The 20,231-nt window shown below is 41.0% G+C and overlaps 1 protein-coding gene across 2 annotated transcripts in view; it reads right to left on the bottom strand.

The window, feature by feature from the left end:
- The window catches only part of LOC124612952 (atrial natriuretic peptide receptor 1-like), a 1,199,832-nt gene that overhangs the window by 14,830 nt on the left and 1,164,771 nt on the right, over positions 1-20,231 (bottom strand). For both annotated transcript variants that reach the window (XM_047141468.1, XM_047141467.1), the window contains 3 exons: positions 18,537-18,660; positions 17,287-17,355; positions 10,672-10,846 (listed from right to left, as the gene is read on the bottom strand). In XM_047141468.1, the coding sequence (XP_046997424.1) occupies positions 10,672-10,846; positions 17,287-17,355; positions 18,537-18,660 (368 nt within the window). The remainder of the gene's footprint in view (positions 1-10,671; positions 10,847-17,286; positions 17,356-18,536; positions 18,661-20,231) is intronic.

Genomic DNA, 20,231 nt, shown 5'->3' on the forward strand with positions numbered 1-20,231 from the left:
GTGCCAAATAAGCAGAGAGCCTACAATTAATGGCAGAGATCTATGAAGTAATGATAAACTCACTACTCTCTACGAGAAACACACTCCTGTACGTCCAATCCGTGTGAGAAAACCTGCTGTTCGTTGGTTGACAACTGAATTGCGTCAAACGACGAAGAACAGACATTTCGAGGCAAATCCGAAACTTGAACGTTAGGATCAATACAGAAAGCTGCGAAACAGGTTAAACCGATGAGTTCCTAGTGTCTAAATCAGGCGCTCTCGAAACTTAGGGCGCAGCGATACGACCCTACGGAAGAATCTCCGTTGGTTCGTTGGTTGGTTAGTCTCATGGGTAGAACACATCCGACTACATGGAAAAGAAACGTAGCCTGACCTATCCCAAAGATCGAGAAGCTGAAATCGCCATGTGATTACATGGCAATCAACATAATTCCCCTGCATCCAAAACCCTGGAATGTATTGTCCGCGTTCAAATTGCTTGGCACTTATGCAAATTTTAAGTATATGACAGATGTCAATCCAGACTTTATGAACACCACAGCACAAACACGGCATTAATTACAGCCAGTGATGACCTGATATACGCCAGGGATAATCATGATGTCACGATATAGATGCTACTAGATTTCACCAAAGGTTTTGATACTGCCGACTTTGACATACTGGTCAGACAAACGCGACGGCTACTTATTTTGAGACAGACAGCAGTATTTCGTCCGCGGGAATCAAAAGAAGTCCTGGAGGCGTGTCCTCTCATCACTGCTACAGGGATCAGTCGTAGGCCGAGTTTCCTTTTTAGGGTTCCGCATGTAGTGTGGGCACGAAAGAACTAACGATCAAGTGTGACCACAATTTATTTAACTAAAACGCCTTCTTTGCGCCCAATAATTACTAAACTCAAGAACAACACGAAACACAGTAATTCTTGTGGTGACAAAAGCCAGATAAAAGTTACAAGACAATTAAAAGAAATAATAACAAAGAGAATACTACGCTCCACAATTCCAAAATGGCGTTGCGCCCAAGAAGATAAAAAGTTCTACAGAAATTTACGGCGAGTGTCTACTGGGCTATAGCTGGCATAGATATTGGCCGGAGCTGTCGTAGCTATAGGTACATACTGTCTGTCTCACTCTGCTAACGTGCTTATAACATCGATTCTGTGGAGTGCTACACTTAGTCACATTATTTCCAATTGCTTGATATCTGTCACATGGCATTTCACGAAGTAGTGCCGTGTTTATGCTGAAGACTTGTTGATGTTTATATTCACTGGCGAGGTTTTGAAATGAGCTCTTGAAGGGAGGTCGGCAGCCCACCTTGCTTGTCTGTTGTGCGGACCGTCTACCTGGTAAGGGTCCGCTATGACACTGCACATCAATCGGTAGAAACGGAACCCTTACAGGATCACTTAGCTTCCCTATGTCGGTCTGTCGGACTGTTAAGAATTCTTTTTCTCAGAAACAGGTAGACATATCAAGTTAAAATTTACGTCTAAAGTTAAGGGCATTAGACACTAAGCGGTGTAGTAAACATCAGCTTGTAACGCAATGCGAGCAAAAGATACGGCCATTCATTTCACATATTTTGATATTTGCAAACTAACTCACCCGAGTCTATAGGGCCCTCCTCGTTGGCCAAGAGTCATGAAATCGGGCAAATTTGTCTGTAAGTCTCAGATGGCAATTCTTCTTACGTTCAACTAAACTTAACAGGTGTTAATCCTTATTTTCGGGGTACCAACACATACTAGCCCACAACTACAAGAATTTTATACACATCCTGTGTAGGCAATGGATGTCGTTCATCTTTTGCAATTCTTAAATATTCTTTTGTCTATGTGCGCCTTAAACTCCTCAAGGGCACTGGGTAAAGTTTTTTAAAACTCGAGAGGGGCAGCTACCTACTGAGGACTTTTATTTATTTGAACGAAGCACTGTTTTACATAGGAGATAAGCGCAGTGTTCTTAAAATATTGAAAACGGCGTTCGCCTACTAAGAGATTTACATGGACGACAGCCTATATGTTCAACTCTGTTGCGCCAACCAATCTGAAGATGCCTTAAACAAGGCGAAACGTTTTTTTTGACAAAATATAAAATAATAAAGCCTTATTGGGAACGGAGACTGTTTATCTCTTCAAAACACTTATCACTGGTTGCTGTATCATCCCGCCATGAATTGGAAATAGTTACATATGGTTGAACCATGAAACTCGAACGACACATTTGCATATTCAATGAGATAAGGAAGAGGACTTTGGGTTTTCGTCTTACTTTAAGCTCGTCCATTTCTGTGTTTAACCGCCCCTTTGCACTCCACAGCCGAGAGACATGTCGTGTAATTGTCAGCTGGCTGCACGAAGAGAGTCCAGTTGAGGACTCTCCTGGTAGCCGGTTGTAGCTAATAGCTCCTCAGTCCGACGTATCATTTGCATATTTCTTTACACTTACGTTTCTGATACAAATTACAAAAAGAAACAAAACATTCTCTTTCTAATTTTTGCGCATTTTCTTACACCAGTCGACACGAGAGTGTTTCTGAGATTTGGTCATCAGCCATCGGGAATAGACGCTTTTCGCAGCTAAACCCTCATACAAAATCGAGTGAATTGAAGCCTTTCGTGCGTCTAAGGACGAATCTACCTCGTGGTAAGGCACATACCAATCCTCTTCAATCAAGTTTCGCACAGCGCGCTGATTCCTAGAATAACTATCGAGTTTGGTCAAATTTATCGTTGCAGCACGACCCACAGAAATTCTATAAACCAGTTGCGTACAGTCTTGCTTCTAAAGTTAAATGATTACCAAACAGAGAACAAAGTGATTATGTGCCTCGTTGCCGGGGTAAGTAATTGCGAAACTAGTAAAAAAAATCATCCTACAAATATGTCCCCATTAAATTCTCGGATTTTCACCATACTTTTCCGTTACACGCAGTCTTTAAGCAAATGTTTCGGCTAATTTCTGAGCTGCCATTGTTCCTAACAGTAACAAATGATAAATTTTGAAATACTAGTAATGTTACGCCTCACAGGAGAACGATCAGATATGACATGTGGAAACCTGCCCTGACATTTTTACTACATGAAGAATACACCAAAAAAAAAAAGAACTGTCAAAATTTTTTGCTGCAAAGACACAATGAAATTTTTTATGTTGAAAATTGACAAGTTCGTCGCCCGTCAGGCAATGGAGAAATATGCAGTCACACAAACTATCTGATCAAAAGTATCTGGACAAATGTAAATGGTCATTAACACGAGGTGAGTCCACCCTCCGCCATCATGACTCGTTGAATTCTGCTGGGGATACTTTCAAGGAGGTGTCTGCATGACTGTAGCAGACCATTCACCTTCAAGAGCCAAAACCAGAGAACAAAGTGATGCCACACAATGGGGCCGAGAGTGAAGTCGACGTTCTAACTCATCCCAGAGGTCTTTCATTGGGTTGACGTCGGTCGGGATTCTGGGCAGATTAGTCCATTCCAGGAACATTGCTTCACAGGTGATGCTTTGTAACTGGGTGCACTGTCATGATGATACATTCATTGTCTCCAAACTGTTTCTCTACTGCACGCAGTACACAATGTTGTAAATGAGTTCGTATCCTGATTCAAGTACCGTGTCCTTAAGTTGGACAAGGGGACCACACCCTAATAACGATAAGGACTCCCGTATCGTAACACAACTATCTACGTACTTCACTGTTGTCACTGCCTTTGTTGATAGGTAAATTTCTCCAGGCCTTCACGTAACCCAGCTGACACACCCCTCGGCGTTTCACACGGTACAGAGCGATTCAGCAATCAAATTCACCTTTTTCCAGTAATCCATTGGCCCATGGCGTATCGCTTTACACCACCTCGAGCGTCGCTTAGAAATGACTATACAAATACGTGACTTATGAGGATCGACTGGACCATTGTTCCTCATTCTTTTTAACTCTCTGCGCAGTGTCACTGTTTAGAGCTCTGCTGGTAACACTTTTGAACTCACGAGTGACTCTTTTACAGTAACCCCTCTGTTCGTCTTGACGATTCCTGTTCGTCAGTACACGAGTTTCCTCGGTCTACCTGTGCTTGTTTCTTCTCGTTTCCACTTCCCAACCACATCGCCAGCAGTCGAGTTTGACTGATTTAGAAGGGTTTAAATGTCCCTGATTGAAAGGTTATTGAATTGATTTCCAGTGACTGATCCACGTTAGATGTCACTGAACTCCCCTGACCGAACCACTGGGCCACTGCGTTACTACTACTACTCTACTGACAACGCAACTTTACCAGTCTCCTTTATAGTGGCGGATCCGCCTCTCATGACATCTAGTTGTCAATTCCGCATTTCAAGGGCATCACCGGACACTTTTGAGTGGATGGTGTATCCTAGGTTGTCGGCGCATCCGTAAGCAGACAATACGACACACCCAGATTGTAATTCGTAAACGATCTTCAGTTTTCTTTGATAATTTCACTCACACCATCTTTTTTCATTTACTTTTCGCTCTAATTTGCAAACAGTTTAATATCTGGAATCATTAACAGTCGCTTTTGCTGTATAGAGGCAAAACTAAATCGATATTCATTGCATTTGCTTCGTTCATTATATGGGGTGCGGGAGGCATGGTGCTCTCAGTAGAGATGAAGTAGCAGCAGGGGGGCCTACTGGGAATGCTCAGTAACTTCGAACTTGGACCAGCGACCTGGGTACCAAACGCTTAAGGGCCATTTCATCTCTTCTAAAGCTGCCCAGGTCGACTGCTAGGTTTCGGAATGTGAACTGGAAGTGCGGAGGAACAACCACTGTTGGACCAAGACCAGGCCGATTTTATGTTCTGATATACAAGGTGAAGGAGGATTGCCTTATTTTTAATGACGGTTTTCAGGAATTTTTGACCATTAATGTGAATGAAGTTGTAAATTTGATAAATGTACTCAACCTACATAGTATCGATATAACCACATTCTTTTCAGTTTCTGATACCACAGTCGTTGGTCAGAGAGGTTACTTCGTTTGAAGAGAGTAATTGTCAGTGTGTCAGACAGTCTGGCAATGTAGTTGGTTTGAAAAGGATGCATGCTGGCCTGGCGTGTAGTGCGGGGTAGCATTATTTAAAAAGGGTATTATAACAATATGTTTTGGTGAAAAATATTGAGTAAGTGGAATTGTATCAATGGAGCAATTACGTAACCCGACGTATAAGGTAATCCAGTTTCTTTTGTATTTGTAATTGTGTAGTTTCTTATTGTTAGAACATTGCGTATGATTGAAGTTGGTGCAGAAATTTTGTATTCGTTATTGTCTTGTAATTAAAACAAGTGTCAAGGAACGTAATTGTACACAGGTAAATTATTAAGAAATATTTTACTAACGTTTTATGAGAGAGTGTACTGTAATTAGGATTTATGAAGCAAGTTATACTTGGAGTCTTTGTTCTCTTTTATCAGTTGTTACGTTTAGTCCTCATTTTCCATTCTTTACCTTTACGAATGTGTTTGTATAGTCGCATTGCACATGGCGATCTGTGTGCTGCAGAAGCATTCTTTTTGTAAAAAGTGATAAGACACTATCTTGGATTGTACATCGGAAGTACGGCAAATGAAATCGGATTTTTGACAGTTACCTTAATAGTTACAAGTTGCAGAGCCGACAAGCGTTCCTTTCTCAAAGGTAGGTTAACAAATTTAATTATCATCAAAATTAATGTCCATTGTAAGACACAGTGATTGTCAGGTTGTTACTTGTGAATAATATTATATTACGTCAGAGGCACAATACCAGTAGAAGATCTGAATAAAGTGCTACCTTGTGAGTTTTCAAGCAGTTTTATCAGAAAGTCAGATGAGCTAAATTTTAGATTCATTTGCTGTGTAATTAAATTAACAGTTCTGGTACAGTTATTGTTTGCAAGACTAAAGATAAAGATTAACAAGATTCAGGGCCAACATGTTAATCTGATTCATTTGTTTCGCAGTCAAATAACATATGTAAATTTCATTGTAAACAAATTGCTCTCTCGCAGGCGAATTATTTGATGTAATGGCTAGCCTATATTTCCTATCGCATAGTGTACGCTTCACATTCTTCGTTCAATACTCAGTATTAACGTATTTCCGATGCTGCACTGAGATTTACATGTATTCATGACAAAATAAGTTATACATTTTTCAATACTAACCAGACACAAATGCGAGTTTAGAATTTTACTATTAAACTTTCAAACGTGTTTCCATAATTGAGGAGACGATTGCAAAAGTCAGCAGGAATCCGCGGAAAGAACCATCCGTGTTCCGTGACTTCCAAAGTAATACCAACAGTCTAGCGAGCACAATGACTGTGCGTACGGAGTTAAAAAGAATGGGGCGGGATGGTAGAGACCTCTTCATAACATTCAGATAACTCACAGAAGGTATATGCAGAAGATTTCATCACAATGGCGAAGTGTAGATAAATACTATTTTACTGTCCATAAACAGGCGTCTGCATAGTTTGGTCATATACTTACTGTACATGCCAAATAAAGGCACCTGTCTTTATACAGATTCCAGACTTTCATAATAATGTGGAATCCAGTTAACTTCCTAAGTCTTGCACAGATGAAGTACGAAGAATGTTATCCAAAATCGAATTCCCCACTTCTTCAGAAGCTCTAGATATGTGTTATTTGTTAGTTCATTTCTTCGATATTCCTTAAAACGATGCTGATAGCTTTAAACTGAGGAGTCATTAGAAGAAGTAGTAAATAACTCTGACGATTCCGTGAATTGTGCTTCTAACGATAATAGTTGTACTAATAAGAGCTTGCAACAAGAATGCATGTCTTTGCCGAAAGATCATGTAAACTGTAATAGCCTTTAGCGACAAGGAAATGGCTGTGAAATATTTTTTAAGTGAAGAAAGGAGAAAAAACTTAAGGTTAAACAATGTCCAAACCCTGTTATGTTTCAGGAAATCTCACAGGAATTATACAAATGCTAATACATGAAATAACAAATATACGAAAAAATGAAACCCGTGACAATGTGAACGGAAAACTGTTCGAAAGATTTAGAACGAGTCGTGAGAGCCAATGCGCCATTGCCGATGGAAGTTTACGAGACTGACCCTCTGAATCGTATATGAGATGAACGTTGCTGATTTCCTTGCTCTTTCGATGTGCTTAAGCAGATTCAAGAAATCATACAGAATAGAATGTTGAAAAATTTGAAAGACTATTTTATGTGACTCGCCAGGTTAGTCGAGAGCGCTAATGTGGTGCTTCCTGGACTCGGGTAGGTGCGCCAGCCCCAGATCGAATCCGCCCAGCAGATTAACGACGACGGGCTGGTGTGCCGGCCAGCCTGGATATGGTTTTCAGGCGGATTTTCACATCCCATTAGGTGAATACCGGTTTGGTCCCCAAGTCTCGCCTCACTTACACGAGTCACATACATCTGACACATGTTCTCGCTATTTCATGGTTTCTGCTGGACACAGACAGCTGGGGTAAACTAATTCTGTCCCTTGGGGGTACGGTGTGGCGACAGCAAGTGCATCCGGCCACCCTCTGAAACTAGCCTTGCCAAATTCCATAGTAACAACCCAGACCTCGCAAGCTGGACCAGGATCCAGATACAGCGACAATTTTATGTACTTCACATACAGAGGTCAACTTATTAAATGCCAGTACGATAGATAAATTTGTTGCTGATGTGAAGCTGAAATTTGCTGCTATCTCCACAACTTTGACGTACATCGATGATCAATCACGCTTCGGGACAGAACCGCGCTTTATCATTTTGAGGCGAGAGAAAAACATGAGTCGGTTGTGCAACTGATAAGTGTTATGAGACGTTCATATACAACAATGGAATGAACAAGTCTCTTACTGGTTCTGCAGCCTTATATCTGTCTTCAGGAAACTAAAGAAAATTAAAAGAAAAGATCGGTTAGTTGCAAATAGCTTGTAATCGACGTATTAAAGCTGGAAAAACAGAAAGGATGATTTTCAGAATTTCAATCGAAACATCTTACGAGACGCAGAAAATAATTCATTTCCTTTGGTGGACTCTAGGCCTGGACAAAAAGATGTATCTGCCTTTGAGACAAACAAATATATGTTTGATATAATGCATGTTGATATAATGCATATGCCGCACAATACAAGTAATGTGATTCACCCGCTCTACTAAAAATTTTACTACAGTGGAAAGAATTAGCGAGGTAATTATCAGACCATATAATTTCAGATAAATCTTTGCAATTTCTGGCTTATCAGCTTAACAGTAATCTTAAACTTCAGTCATGTGTGCACTATCAGTCTGCATTGTAAAGTTTAGGAATATGATCTACAAAGAATGTCTGGTGTGCTGCACAGTATCCAGAATAACGAGTGGGGAACATTTCTTACTACATCACACCTGTATCTGAATAAAACTAGTAATTACTGTGAAGTGCCTGAATGCACTACGTTTCCTTTTGTTAGGTGTGTCTCGTGCATGGAAAATGTTTGCTTTCATCATTCAGCAGTGCTATGCATTTTTGTGAAGGCCATAGAGTATACAGAAGGAACTGTTGCATTGCAGGTAAGGTATACAAAATTCTAAAATTATTATCAGAACTATGCGACAGGATTTTTTTTAAAAATGATGTTTGCGTAAGAAAGATTCAATTTCAAGGATCTAAAATCTGAATTAATGAAATCCATTAGTAATGTGACATCAAACAGTACCGTGGTATTTTCATTCCTCTCGAAATCTCCGTTGTAAGAATTACAGTGAAGCGGCAAAGAAACAGGTATAGGCATGCGAATGCAAATACAGAGATATATAAACAGGCAGAATAAGATGCAGCTGTCGGCAACGTCTATACAAGACACCAAGTGTCTGGCGCAGTTGTTAGATCGGTTATTGCTGCTACAATGACAGGTTATCAAGATTTAAGCGAGTTAGAGAGTGGCGTTATAGTCGTCGCACGAGCGATGGAACACCATGTCCGAGGTAGCGATGAAGTGGGGAATTTCCCATACGACCATTTCACGAGTGTACCGTTAACATCAGGTATCTGGAAATCATCAAATCTCCGACATCTCTGCGGCCGGAGAAAGATCCTGCAAGAACGGGACCACCAATGACCGAAGAGAATCGTTCAACAATTCGCACGTGCAACCCTTCCGCCAGTTGATGTAGAGTTCAGTGCTCGCCCGTCAACAAGTGTCAGCGTACGAACCATTTAATGAAACATCGTCGAAATGGGCTTTCGGAGCTGAAGGCCCACTCGTATACTCTTGGTGACTGCACTGCACAAAGCTTTGCGTCTCGGCTGGGCCTATCAACACCGACATTGGGCTGTTGATGACTGGAAACATGTTGCCTGGTCGGACGAGTCTCGTTTCAAATTGTGTCGAGTGGATGGACGTGACCGTATATGAAGACAACCTAATGAATTCATAGACCCTGAATGTCAGCATGGGATTCTTCAAGCTGGCGCAAGTCTGGAATGGTATGGGGCGCTTGCAGTTGGAGTGATTTGGGAACCCTGATACGTCTAGATACGACTCTGACAGGTGACACGTACGTAAGCATCCTGTATGATCACCTGCATATGTTTATGTCTACTGTGCTGGGCCTATCAACACCGACATTGCACTGTTGATGAGTGGAAACATTTGGCCTGGTCGGACAAGTCTCGTTTCAAATTGTGACGAGCGCATGGACGATAACGCATATGAAGACAACCTTATGAATTCATGGATCCTGCATGTCAGCATGGGATTCTTCAAGCTGGTGTGAGTCTGGAATGGTATGGGGCGCTTGCAGTTTGAGTGATTTGGGAACCCCGATAGGCCTAGATACGACTCTGCCAGGTGACACGTATGTAAGCATCCTGTCTGATCACTTGCATATGTTTATGTCCACTGTGCTTTCCGACGGACTTCGGCAGTTCCAGCGACACCCCACATGTCCAGAATTGCTACATAGAGGCTTTAGGAATACTCTTCTGCGTTTGAACTCTTCCACTGGCCACCAGACTCCCCAGAAACGAACATTATTTAGCATATCTGGGACACCTTGCAATGTGCTGTTCAGAACAAATCTTCACCCCCTCGTGCTTTTACGGATTTATGGACAGCCCGGCAGGATTCAAGGTGGCAATTCCCTCCAGTACTGCTTCAGATATTTGTCGAGTCCATGCCACGTCGTGTTGCGGCTCTTCTGCGTGCTCAGGGGCCCTACACGCTATTAGGCCGGTGTACCAGTATCTTTGGTTCTTCATTGTATATCCACAACAGTCTAGCTGGCGATATAAGCTGGAGGTTTTTAAAAAGAGTGACAATTGTGCAGGTGCATAAAATCTGTGTGTTAGCACTTAGGATTATTGCTCTAGATTCTCTCGTCACATCCGTTTCTTCTCATTCGTCGAGGCATGCGGTATGCAGGAATGGCTCTGCAAACTGTTATTATAAGCTGATCTTCGTGCAGAAAAAAATAAGTCACTTCCACATTTTTGTTAAAGGCGTCTTAGGAGATAAAACCTGGACAGTGGATTTCTTTCGACGTATTCCTCCTGTATAAAAAGTCTCATGGTAGGTTTCGACATGTGGGGTTGGATTGGGCCATTGTCCTCTCAGCCGCGCCACATAACGGTCGTGAAAGGCGACGCACGTCACTGCTGTGTGTTGCTGGGTTGCCTACCTGTGTGGATGCCGATGCGCAGCTTGAGCTGGTCGTGCGGCCGGTGGCGGATGGTGAATCCCCGCACGGCCTGCAGCAGCGCCAGTGCCATGCGAGCCACCTCGCGGGCGTGCTGTGTACCGTTCCGCACCGGCAGCCCCGACACCACCATGTACGCGTCGCCGATCGTCTCAACCTGCAGGGAAACAAAACACCGTCACTACACGGGGGAAAAGTTTCAACATTATCACCGTACTAGCATAGGTTGGCCAGACGTCCAGGTTGGCACACAAATGTCCTGGTGTCCAGAGAAAATCATTAGGGACACATAACTGTCCCGATTTTTATCCGAGAAACAAAATGAGAGCAATTACATTTCCCAATCAATTAAATATTCGTACAAAACAAGTTTCGTACAAGAAGAACGTCACAGCAATATATATTTTCACAATATGTATGCCTGTAGCAGTTTGTTTAATTTGTCTTCTGCCTAAAGACATATATTGAAAATAATATTAGCATTACCTACCCCTTCCACTTTGTGGCCCTCGAGACAAAAAAAAACTAATCCAAAGGAGCTACAAAGGAGTATCACTTAGTTTAAACCATTTCCCTTCACAGGACTGTAGCCATATGGAAGTTAATTTTAATATGGAATGTATAATTTTTGTCTGATTACTGGTTAGTAGTATTGCACAGTTTTTGGGGTCAACAAACTGTACCTAAATACCTAGTAAGTGACTAAATATTGCAGGAAGCATATCCAGGGTATTGCAATAAAAAGTACACATCAGTTTTTTCTTTCTGAAGAAAAGAATTTTATTTATGGGTAAGTACATACATTTTCCTTATCAATTCACAAAGTGAAGACGCGTTCTTGACATGTGTTTTCAGTTGCTGTATCGTCATTGGCCTATTATTGACTTCAAAATTTCATCTCAATTGACAAAAAAAGTATGCATAAGTGTAATAATGAAGTTAAGTACAAAGGATAAACACATGTGTCCCGGCACTTGTTCTTTATACTAGTCTCGCAATATTGTATGGTAAATTGTTAACTAATGAACCGGCTGTTCCAAAAGGTAATGTACTCAAGAACAGTCTCACATTTTTGAAGGAACAGTTTGCTTAGTACATCACAGTTTGGGATCCAGAAGGGTTGCTCTCTGAGAATACTATTTAGACATTTACTCGTCAGATCTTACCAGCATTAAACATTAACACATCGCCAGTTAGTATTTTCAGCGGCCTTTCGAAGGCATTTGATTGTGCACAACATGTTACAGTCTTAGCAAGATTCAGGTTTTATAGAACTGACGGCTTTACATACAACTGGTTTCAGCCATACTTAAAAAACAGAATGTATAAAGTTGTGCTTAAAAATTGAGACAATATTGCAAGAATATAAAATTTTACTGACTGGGGAGAAAGCACAAAGGGAGTCCCACAGGGTTCAATTTCGGGTCCACACCAGTTCCACACATACGTAAAAGTCCTTCCGTTCAATTTTCAGCAAGCACCATTAGCACGTTTTGGAGACGACACTAGTGTTATAATAAATCCCATTAGGGTGAAAGCAACAGAAGGTATTGTTAATAATGTGTTTCAAAGAATTGTTAAATGGTTCCTGGAGAAGGGACTCTCCCTAAATTTTGAAAAAAAAAAACAAAGAAATCGCAGCATATTCCGTGCTGTACAACAACTAGGTCTTATTGACAACTGATGTAGCACATGAACAGGAGTCAGTAAACACTGTAGAAGTCATCAAACTTTGGGTGTACATATGGATGAAAGCTTGAACTGGAAGAAGCGTGTTACTGAGTACTGAGCTTTTCATTATTATGTTCTGCTATCTTAGCTCTTGATATAATTGCTATTCTTGGAAATAAATGAACTAGTCTCCTGACATAATGACTTGTCATATTTACACTCAGTAACGTCTCATGAAACATTTTTCTGGGGTAACTCACCACGTGGAAATAAAGTGCTCATTGCACACAAGCGAGCAGTAAGAATTAACAGCTGCTGTTCACCCGCGGACGTCACCAAGCTATGTCTTCAAGGAGTTGGCCATTTGAACTTCAACATTACAATATATATATTCACTAGTGAAATTCGTCATGAATAATCCATCATAATTTGAGAAGAAAATTTACGTCCATACCTACGAAACTAGAGAGAAAAATGACATTTAGTACGCATGATCAAAGCTGTCAGTGTCTCAGAAAGGTGTACAGTATGCTTCAACAGAGCATATTTGATCATTTGCCCAATCACATAAAATGTGTGACACATAGTAAATCAAGATTTAAATCTAACTTCAATCATTTCTCCTGCACAGATCCTTCTGTTGCTTGGACGAATTTCTACATAAGAACTGGTAGCAAGTAAAATACGATGTTTTTAAGTGTAGCTGTATGAGCTGGACTGAAAAAGTGTCAATTAATGTTAACAATAATCATGTATACATATACTGTGAACTGACTTGGTCCACACCGTATCAATAAAAGAGTCGTCAAATTCTATTTAATTTGTAAGTAACTAGCTGATTTTAATTAAGAAAACAATTAACCAGTTACTTCTTTTCTTGTGTAGCATGACCTGCTTCAGGAATTCATTCCAATTTTCAAGTGCTGTTGTAGTTTACATTAGAATAACGCTACCGACCCATGTCAAAAGACCCGATTGTTCAACGAACCGAACTTTCGTATGTACAACAATTTCAGACATCTGATTAGCTTGCAATTGAATCACTGTGTCAAACATTTGTGTACTTAAATTACACTTAAAGTTAATTTCAACTTTCAAAGTGCTCTCATGATTAAGCACTAGATGGATACAATAAAGGTAATTTACTCTACGTTTTAAGAAACGCTGGATTTCCACTCATCTCAGTGTTTATGAGGTCATATCTTCTGAACTATGAATCATAAAATGATATCATTTTGCACACTCGTTCAGCGGTATTTGTGGATACAGTCTGAAAAATCTGTTGCAAATAGAGGTGGTTATAAAGAAGTAATAAATTAAAGTGTGCCTTGTGACAATGCTACACTGCGTGAACATCTAGAATGTGGGAAACGATAAGTTTTTTCATTATTTCGTCGGGTTTGTCACAGAGAAAAAGTTTTGATTTGTTTTTAAATTACGCCAGAAGTTAATTGAAAGTCGGTAGGTGTTCTCTTTCTCAAACACTGGATGAATGTAAATCGAGAAATTTTCGCGCCGCGATTACTCTGTGTCAAGATGTATACACAGTTTCCTACTTTAAAACTTAACTTATTCAGTTAAACATTTAACGTAAGAGTGTACATGTTAATGAGTAGATTATTTGAGCAGCCTGAAGTTTCAAATTCGGCCAATAGTTCTATGAAGTACTCAAAAGCTAATTTTCGTAGCAACTCGAAACATCTCGTAACAACGGGTGGGTGTCCGAGTGACACCTTTGTACCTTGCGAGTACATTCACCAGTTGGCTGCATTTGTTAGGCAGTGTGCAGTGAAACAGGATCTGCAACATTCGACAAGTGGAGTGGGCTTAGATGTCAGAATGTCTGAGAGAATCATCGGCAGGTAAATGATATTCCATATATCACGGACAAAAATTTGCTTTGTTGTGTGCTCTGGTGAACAAGTACATCCGCCTAAAGGAAAGTCCTTAGAGACAAGCCGGATAGGTGATCTCGTTAAATGCTGATATTAAGCAAATGGGAGAGTTACTGTTTCAGTAGTGGTTGGTTATGCACTGATTTATCACTGCAGATAGGAAGAGTGTGCGTTACTTCGAACCACAGATAAAACAGTGATGAAGTGCTAGACGGAAGACAATAGTCATAAATAATACTAGGCGGAAAGGTAAAGGTGAGAGCTAAATAATAACAAACTAAAAGTACTCAAGTGCTCAGGAGCAACTGCATGAAAAGAACTTGCGGAATGAGCAATATTACAAAAGCAAACCTTTATCAGGAGAATGTGTTCAGCCAACGGTAATCCTAAGGGATCTGAAGTACGAATTACTGGATCAGCCACCTCATTCATTATATTTGATGATCTCCGACTTCTGCGTGTCCCAAGTCTGATGTAATTTGTGACTGTAAAACGATCTGATGCCAAACAGAGACTGTGTCAGAGATTGGATGTGTTTATTGTAAGACAGTTGAGACACTATTTCAGGGAAGTTGTACATAATCTGGAAAGACGCTGGAAAATTAACTGAAAATAGGACTATATCGACAAATAAATTTGTTTTGGCCTAGAAAATACGGTCTTTCGGCTACAAAACATGAAATTTTGTCGCTTTTCTCCGAGAGTTTCGTTACGTATCTCCGACAATTTAAGAAGTGTCAAATGTGTTAACCATATCGCAGAAATGGCTGTAACCAGTGCTTGTGTGGAGTCGGGTGGAATTTGTGAAAGAGCAGAGAATGAAAGGAAGGAAGAAAGAGGAGAAAACCGGTTTTGGCACATAACCATAGCTTCTTGCTTGGCACCCGTTAAGCCGCTGAGTGTAGCTTCTCCGCCCGACAAACGGATCACCATAAACACTGTTTCACGCCCTCACTTCACGAGACACTGTATAATTGACCTAGGGCCTTGACTATTGTCTCCCAATGAAAGAATGTGTGACACCGACGTTCCCCCCCCCCCCCCCCCCCTCTTTCTGAAAATTTCTGGTACAAATTTATTCCTTCATACATTAGCAGTAGCGTAACGTAAAGCACTTGTATGAGCACGTTGCAAAGCAATGCAAGGTTTTACCTTTAAGCATTCAGCATGAGACAATGAAAGACGACGAGCGAAGTTCCAAAGCAAAGCGGAAGCTTAACTATAAATTTGGCTTTCATGCAGTCTGGTGTGTGGGCAGTACAAAATATAATAATAAAAAATCCTGAAAACTCTTTGTTTTTGGTTTCTACCAATTTCATACAACAATAGTTAGTAAAATGAGCTATTAAAAGTGCATGAAAAGATCAAACATATCAGAAACGTATTTTTCTTACATTCTAGTCTTTCGTTTCATTCAAACAAATAATTATGTTCATACAATTCCAAGAGACGTTAAAACAGTGTTAACTGGGAAGTGGATATAAAAAGGAACAGCGAAATGACAAGACGCGCTTGGTAAAATTTTATAGCTAAATAAAGATGAAGCTTATGGTTCTAACATGTCGCTAACGGCCTACTCATTATAGACGGAACAAAAGTTCCCAAAGAACCAGAATAGGCCCGTTATATGAGCCCCATTTCTCTCGAAAGAAAATATGGTACAGTCATTGTTTTATGATATTAGGCGCTCGTATTTAGACGATAATAACTTATAAGGCTTATTCTGGTTTGACTGGGAGTCTTTCGTGACGTAAGTTGAAACAATATTACTGTCATGCATGTTTCACTTCTTACATAATAGGTCACTAAGGTAGATAGAAGCATAGGAAACCGTTTGTAGATGATGGTTAAAATTATTTGCAAAATGCATCATTCTGTAACTATGAGTGCCTAAAGGCCCGAGGGCAGCGTAATAGGTCCTCTGCTTTTTACGATTTACATAAACGATCTTGTTGATGGTATTGACAGCGGCCTTAGACTGTTTGCCGATGATGCTGTAGTATACAGGAAAGTAGTATCACACGAAAGTTGTGAACAAATCAATGAGGATTCGCAGAAAATAAATGCGTGGTGTAATGACTGGCAGTTATCTCTCAATACTAGTAAGTGTAACCTACTGCGTATACCAAGGCGAAAATCCCCATTAATGTATGAGTACAAAATAAATGATCAGTCTTTGGAAGCGGTAACATCCGTCAAGGATCTGGGTGTAACTATTCGAAATGATCTCAAATGGAATGATCAGATTACACAAGTAACGGGTAAGATGAACTCTAGATTGCGGTTTATTGGTAGAATCCTGAAGCGATGCAGTACTTCAACAAAGGAAATAGCGTACAATACGTTAGTTCGTCCAGTCTTAGAGTATTGTTCGTCTGTATGGGACCCTTACCAGTTGGGTCTGATTCAAGAGATTGAGAAGGTCCAAAGAAGAGCGGCGAGATTCGTGACTGGTACATTCAGCCATCGCGAGAGCGTTACAAATCTCATAGAAAGTTTGAAGTGGGACACACTTGCAGATAGACGACGCGCTAAACAGAAGGGGCTGCTCAGTAAATTCCGAAATCCAATCTTCACCGAGGATGTAGAGCATATACTATTACCACCAACTTTCAAATCGCGTAATGATCATCATTCAAAGATAAGGGAAATAAGAGCTCGTACTGAGGAGTTCAGACAGTGGTTTTTCCCTCGCGCGATCCGAGAGTGGAACAGAGGGGGGAAATATGACTTTGGCGCGAATTGTGCCCTCCACCAGACACCGCTTGGTGGCTAGCGGAGTATATATGTAGATGTAGATGAAAGGAGCGTACTAATAGCCTATATTACAACGATCACAATCCGACAATTACAAACAACTATCGCTTTCAGTCCATTCCCAGCAATGTCTTTCCTCACACGGTTATGAAATTAGGTCCAGATGTGTGTTTTCGTTTTATTACTGGAAACAAACTGCTCCACTCCGGTACAATTTTCCTCGAACCTTTAGTACTTATCCAATTATTCTGTAGTGCGAGTGTGAGTTACTTACTTTGTAGACATCGAAGTTTCCGACGATGGAATCGAAGCAGCTGTAGAGGTCGTTCAGTAGGTCCACAACCTGAAAGCAGACGTATCGTAAAACGGGCAACTCTGGTAACATAATATACCGTAACATTATGTTTAACTAAACCTACAGTATATTTTATACACAAGGTGTAATAGGTATAACCGCAGATATTTCTGTCGGTGAGTGAAAGCGGTGTTCTGAACAACATTACATTAGTATTTACTTCATTTTTTGATCAATAATTGTAGGTATTACAAGTCGTGTGCGGTGGGAAGTACATCCGAGTGCATGTAACAAGAACAAGCCGTTAATGCTCATTTTGCCCTGGGTGGTAGGTCAGGTGTTGAAGTGTGGATGTGTGCATCCAATACGGTTGGTCTATAGTAACAGACATAGCCGACACAGTGGAGCAGTTACTACTGAGGAGAAGATATCAAGTAATAAACTATGTGATGTGTTTGTGGGAAGATTATCTGACGCGGAGAAAAAAAAACAATGATTATGAACACATTAAGGTATCATGGCCGGCCCTGTTGGCCGCGCGGTCTAGCGCACGGCTTTTCGGGCGGGAAGGAGCACCTGGTCCCCGGCACGAACCCGCGCGGCGGAATTGTGTCAAGGTCGGGTGAACCAGCCAGTCTGTGGATGGTTTTTAGGCGGTTTTCCATCTCTCTCGGCGAATGCGGGCTGGTTCCCCTTATTCCGCCTCAGTTACACTATGTCGGCGATTGCTGCGCAAACAAGTTCTCCACGTACGCGTAGACCACCATTACTCTACCACGCAAACATAGGGGTTACATTCGTCTGGTGTGAGACGTTCCCTGAAGGGTCCACCGGGGGCCGAACCGCACAATAACTCTGGGTCCGGTGTGGGGCAGTGGAGGGGTGAAGTGGACGGCGGTAGTCGTCATGGGGTTGTGGACCATTGCGGCTGCGGCGGGGACGGAGCCTCTCCATCGTTTCTACGTCCCTGGATAACATACACCACACATACAAGGCATCATTCTTAAAAACATCTGCGCTACCCGTTACACCTTGCATACCTTTTTGTTGTCTTTATAAGTGCAGGGCGAAGTTACTCTCAGGAGAGATACCCGGCTACAAATCAATTTCCATCCTCCTACTCAGGGTTAATAGTGACACAGCTTTGCTAACAATACGTTATGATGAGGTAAGTACAGTAGGCCAGCGTTCCGCTTAGACTGGGGCACTTGAGACAGTCAGTTACCTACCTGCATAGGAGTGCTCTCAGCGGAGAGGGCGGTGAAGCCGACGATGTCGCTGAAGTAGATGGTGACGCTGTCGTACGTCTCCGCTATCACAGCTTGACCCATTATCAGCTGGCTTGCGACAGACCTGAAACGAAACAGACCGTAATATAAGTGATGCCTTATCGGCGAGTAAATGCTACATCAAAACTGTTCCAGGAAAACTAGCTTTTTCTGCGTACTTCCTTAGCTGGAGAATGCTCCACGCAGCATTCGTAGGACAATGCAGAGACACAGGTCCTTAAGGGCAAATAAATATTTGTACGCAGCACTGTAAGCCACATTCATGGAATATTCATTCAACTTTCTAGAAGGTTTACGATACCTGATGGTCTACATCATTATGTGACTATATTACTGTATGGTGTATCATGGATATACTGTGTTATAGGTCGAGCTAAGGAGAGTTTATAAGGCACGCACAACGACGTATTACGAAGTAAGCTCCAAAGATATCTTGTGATAGCGCAACTCGTGGCTTTCGCAGCGGCAACAGAAAATATGCAATGTAGAAAAATTCCTTGTAAAATTTTGTGAGCTATTTTATTCAATCTCAAAAAAGAAGAAACGTCAAACAAATGTCACGAAATGCCTATTTTACTAGATATTACCGATGTAAAGTTGTACAATAGTTTATGAAATGTTTGTAATTGATAGATCATAAATGCCATACACGATGACATTTTTACCCTGTACTGACAGGAACTCGACCCCAATATTTTTTACATATCCTGCAGATATTTTGCAGTTTTGATATCGTTACCGTTATTTTTCTTGTCGCAGTACAACAATGAATTTTTTCCAACGTGACGTGTTCTCTGTACACGGAGTGTGAGCCATATTTAAATTTCCTGAAAGATTAAAACTGTGTGGTGGCCAGAAACACGAACTTGGGACTTTCGTTAGTTAGTTACGTGTTCCACAGGTCATCTGAATAAGTCATTTATGGAAATGATGTGGTACGAGTGAGTTCATAGGTACGTATACATAACTAGTATTAATATTAATGGACACATCATCATTTTACTTCTAATCATGCAACTACACTTTAGAAAATATCTTTTCTTCTGGCTACGAGCTTTTAAGTAGAAATTCGTCAATGGAATAGATAGAGCTGTCCAGGAAAACGATTTTAAATTAGACTTAAAACTTGCTTCTCTACCTGTCAGACATTTTAAGCTATTGGGCAAATGATCAAAACATTTTACTGCTACATATTGAACTACTTTCTGAGCCATTCATCTACATCTACATCTACATGGATACTCTGCAAATCACATTTAAGTGCCTGGCAGAGGGCTCATCAAACCACCTTCACAGTTCTCTATTATTCCAGTCTCGTATAGCGCGCAGAAAGAATGAACACCTATATCTCTCTGTACGAGCTCTGATTTCCCTTGTTTTATCGTGGTGATCGTTCCTCCCTATGTAGGTCGGTGTCAACAAAATATTTTCGCATTCGGAGGAGAAAGTTGGTGATTGGAATTTCGTGAGAAGATTCTGTCGCAACGAAAACCGCCTTTGTTTTAATGATGATCAGCCGAAATCCTGTATCATTTCTGTGACAATCTCTCCCATATTTCGCGATAATACAAAACGTGCTGCCTTTCTTTGAACTTTTTTGATGTACTCCGTCAGTCCTGTCTAGTAAGGATCCCA

This window comes from Schistocerca americana, chromosome 4 (assembly GCF_021461395.2).
Source record: "Schistocerca americana isolate TAMUIC-IGC-003095 chromosome 4, iqSchAmer2.1, whole genome shotgun sequence".
Classification (NCBI taxonomy): Eukaryota; Metazoa; Arthropoda; class Insecta; order Orthoptera; family Acrididae; genus Schistocerca; species Schistocerca americana.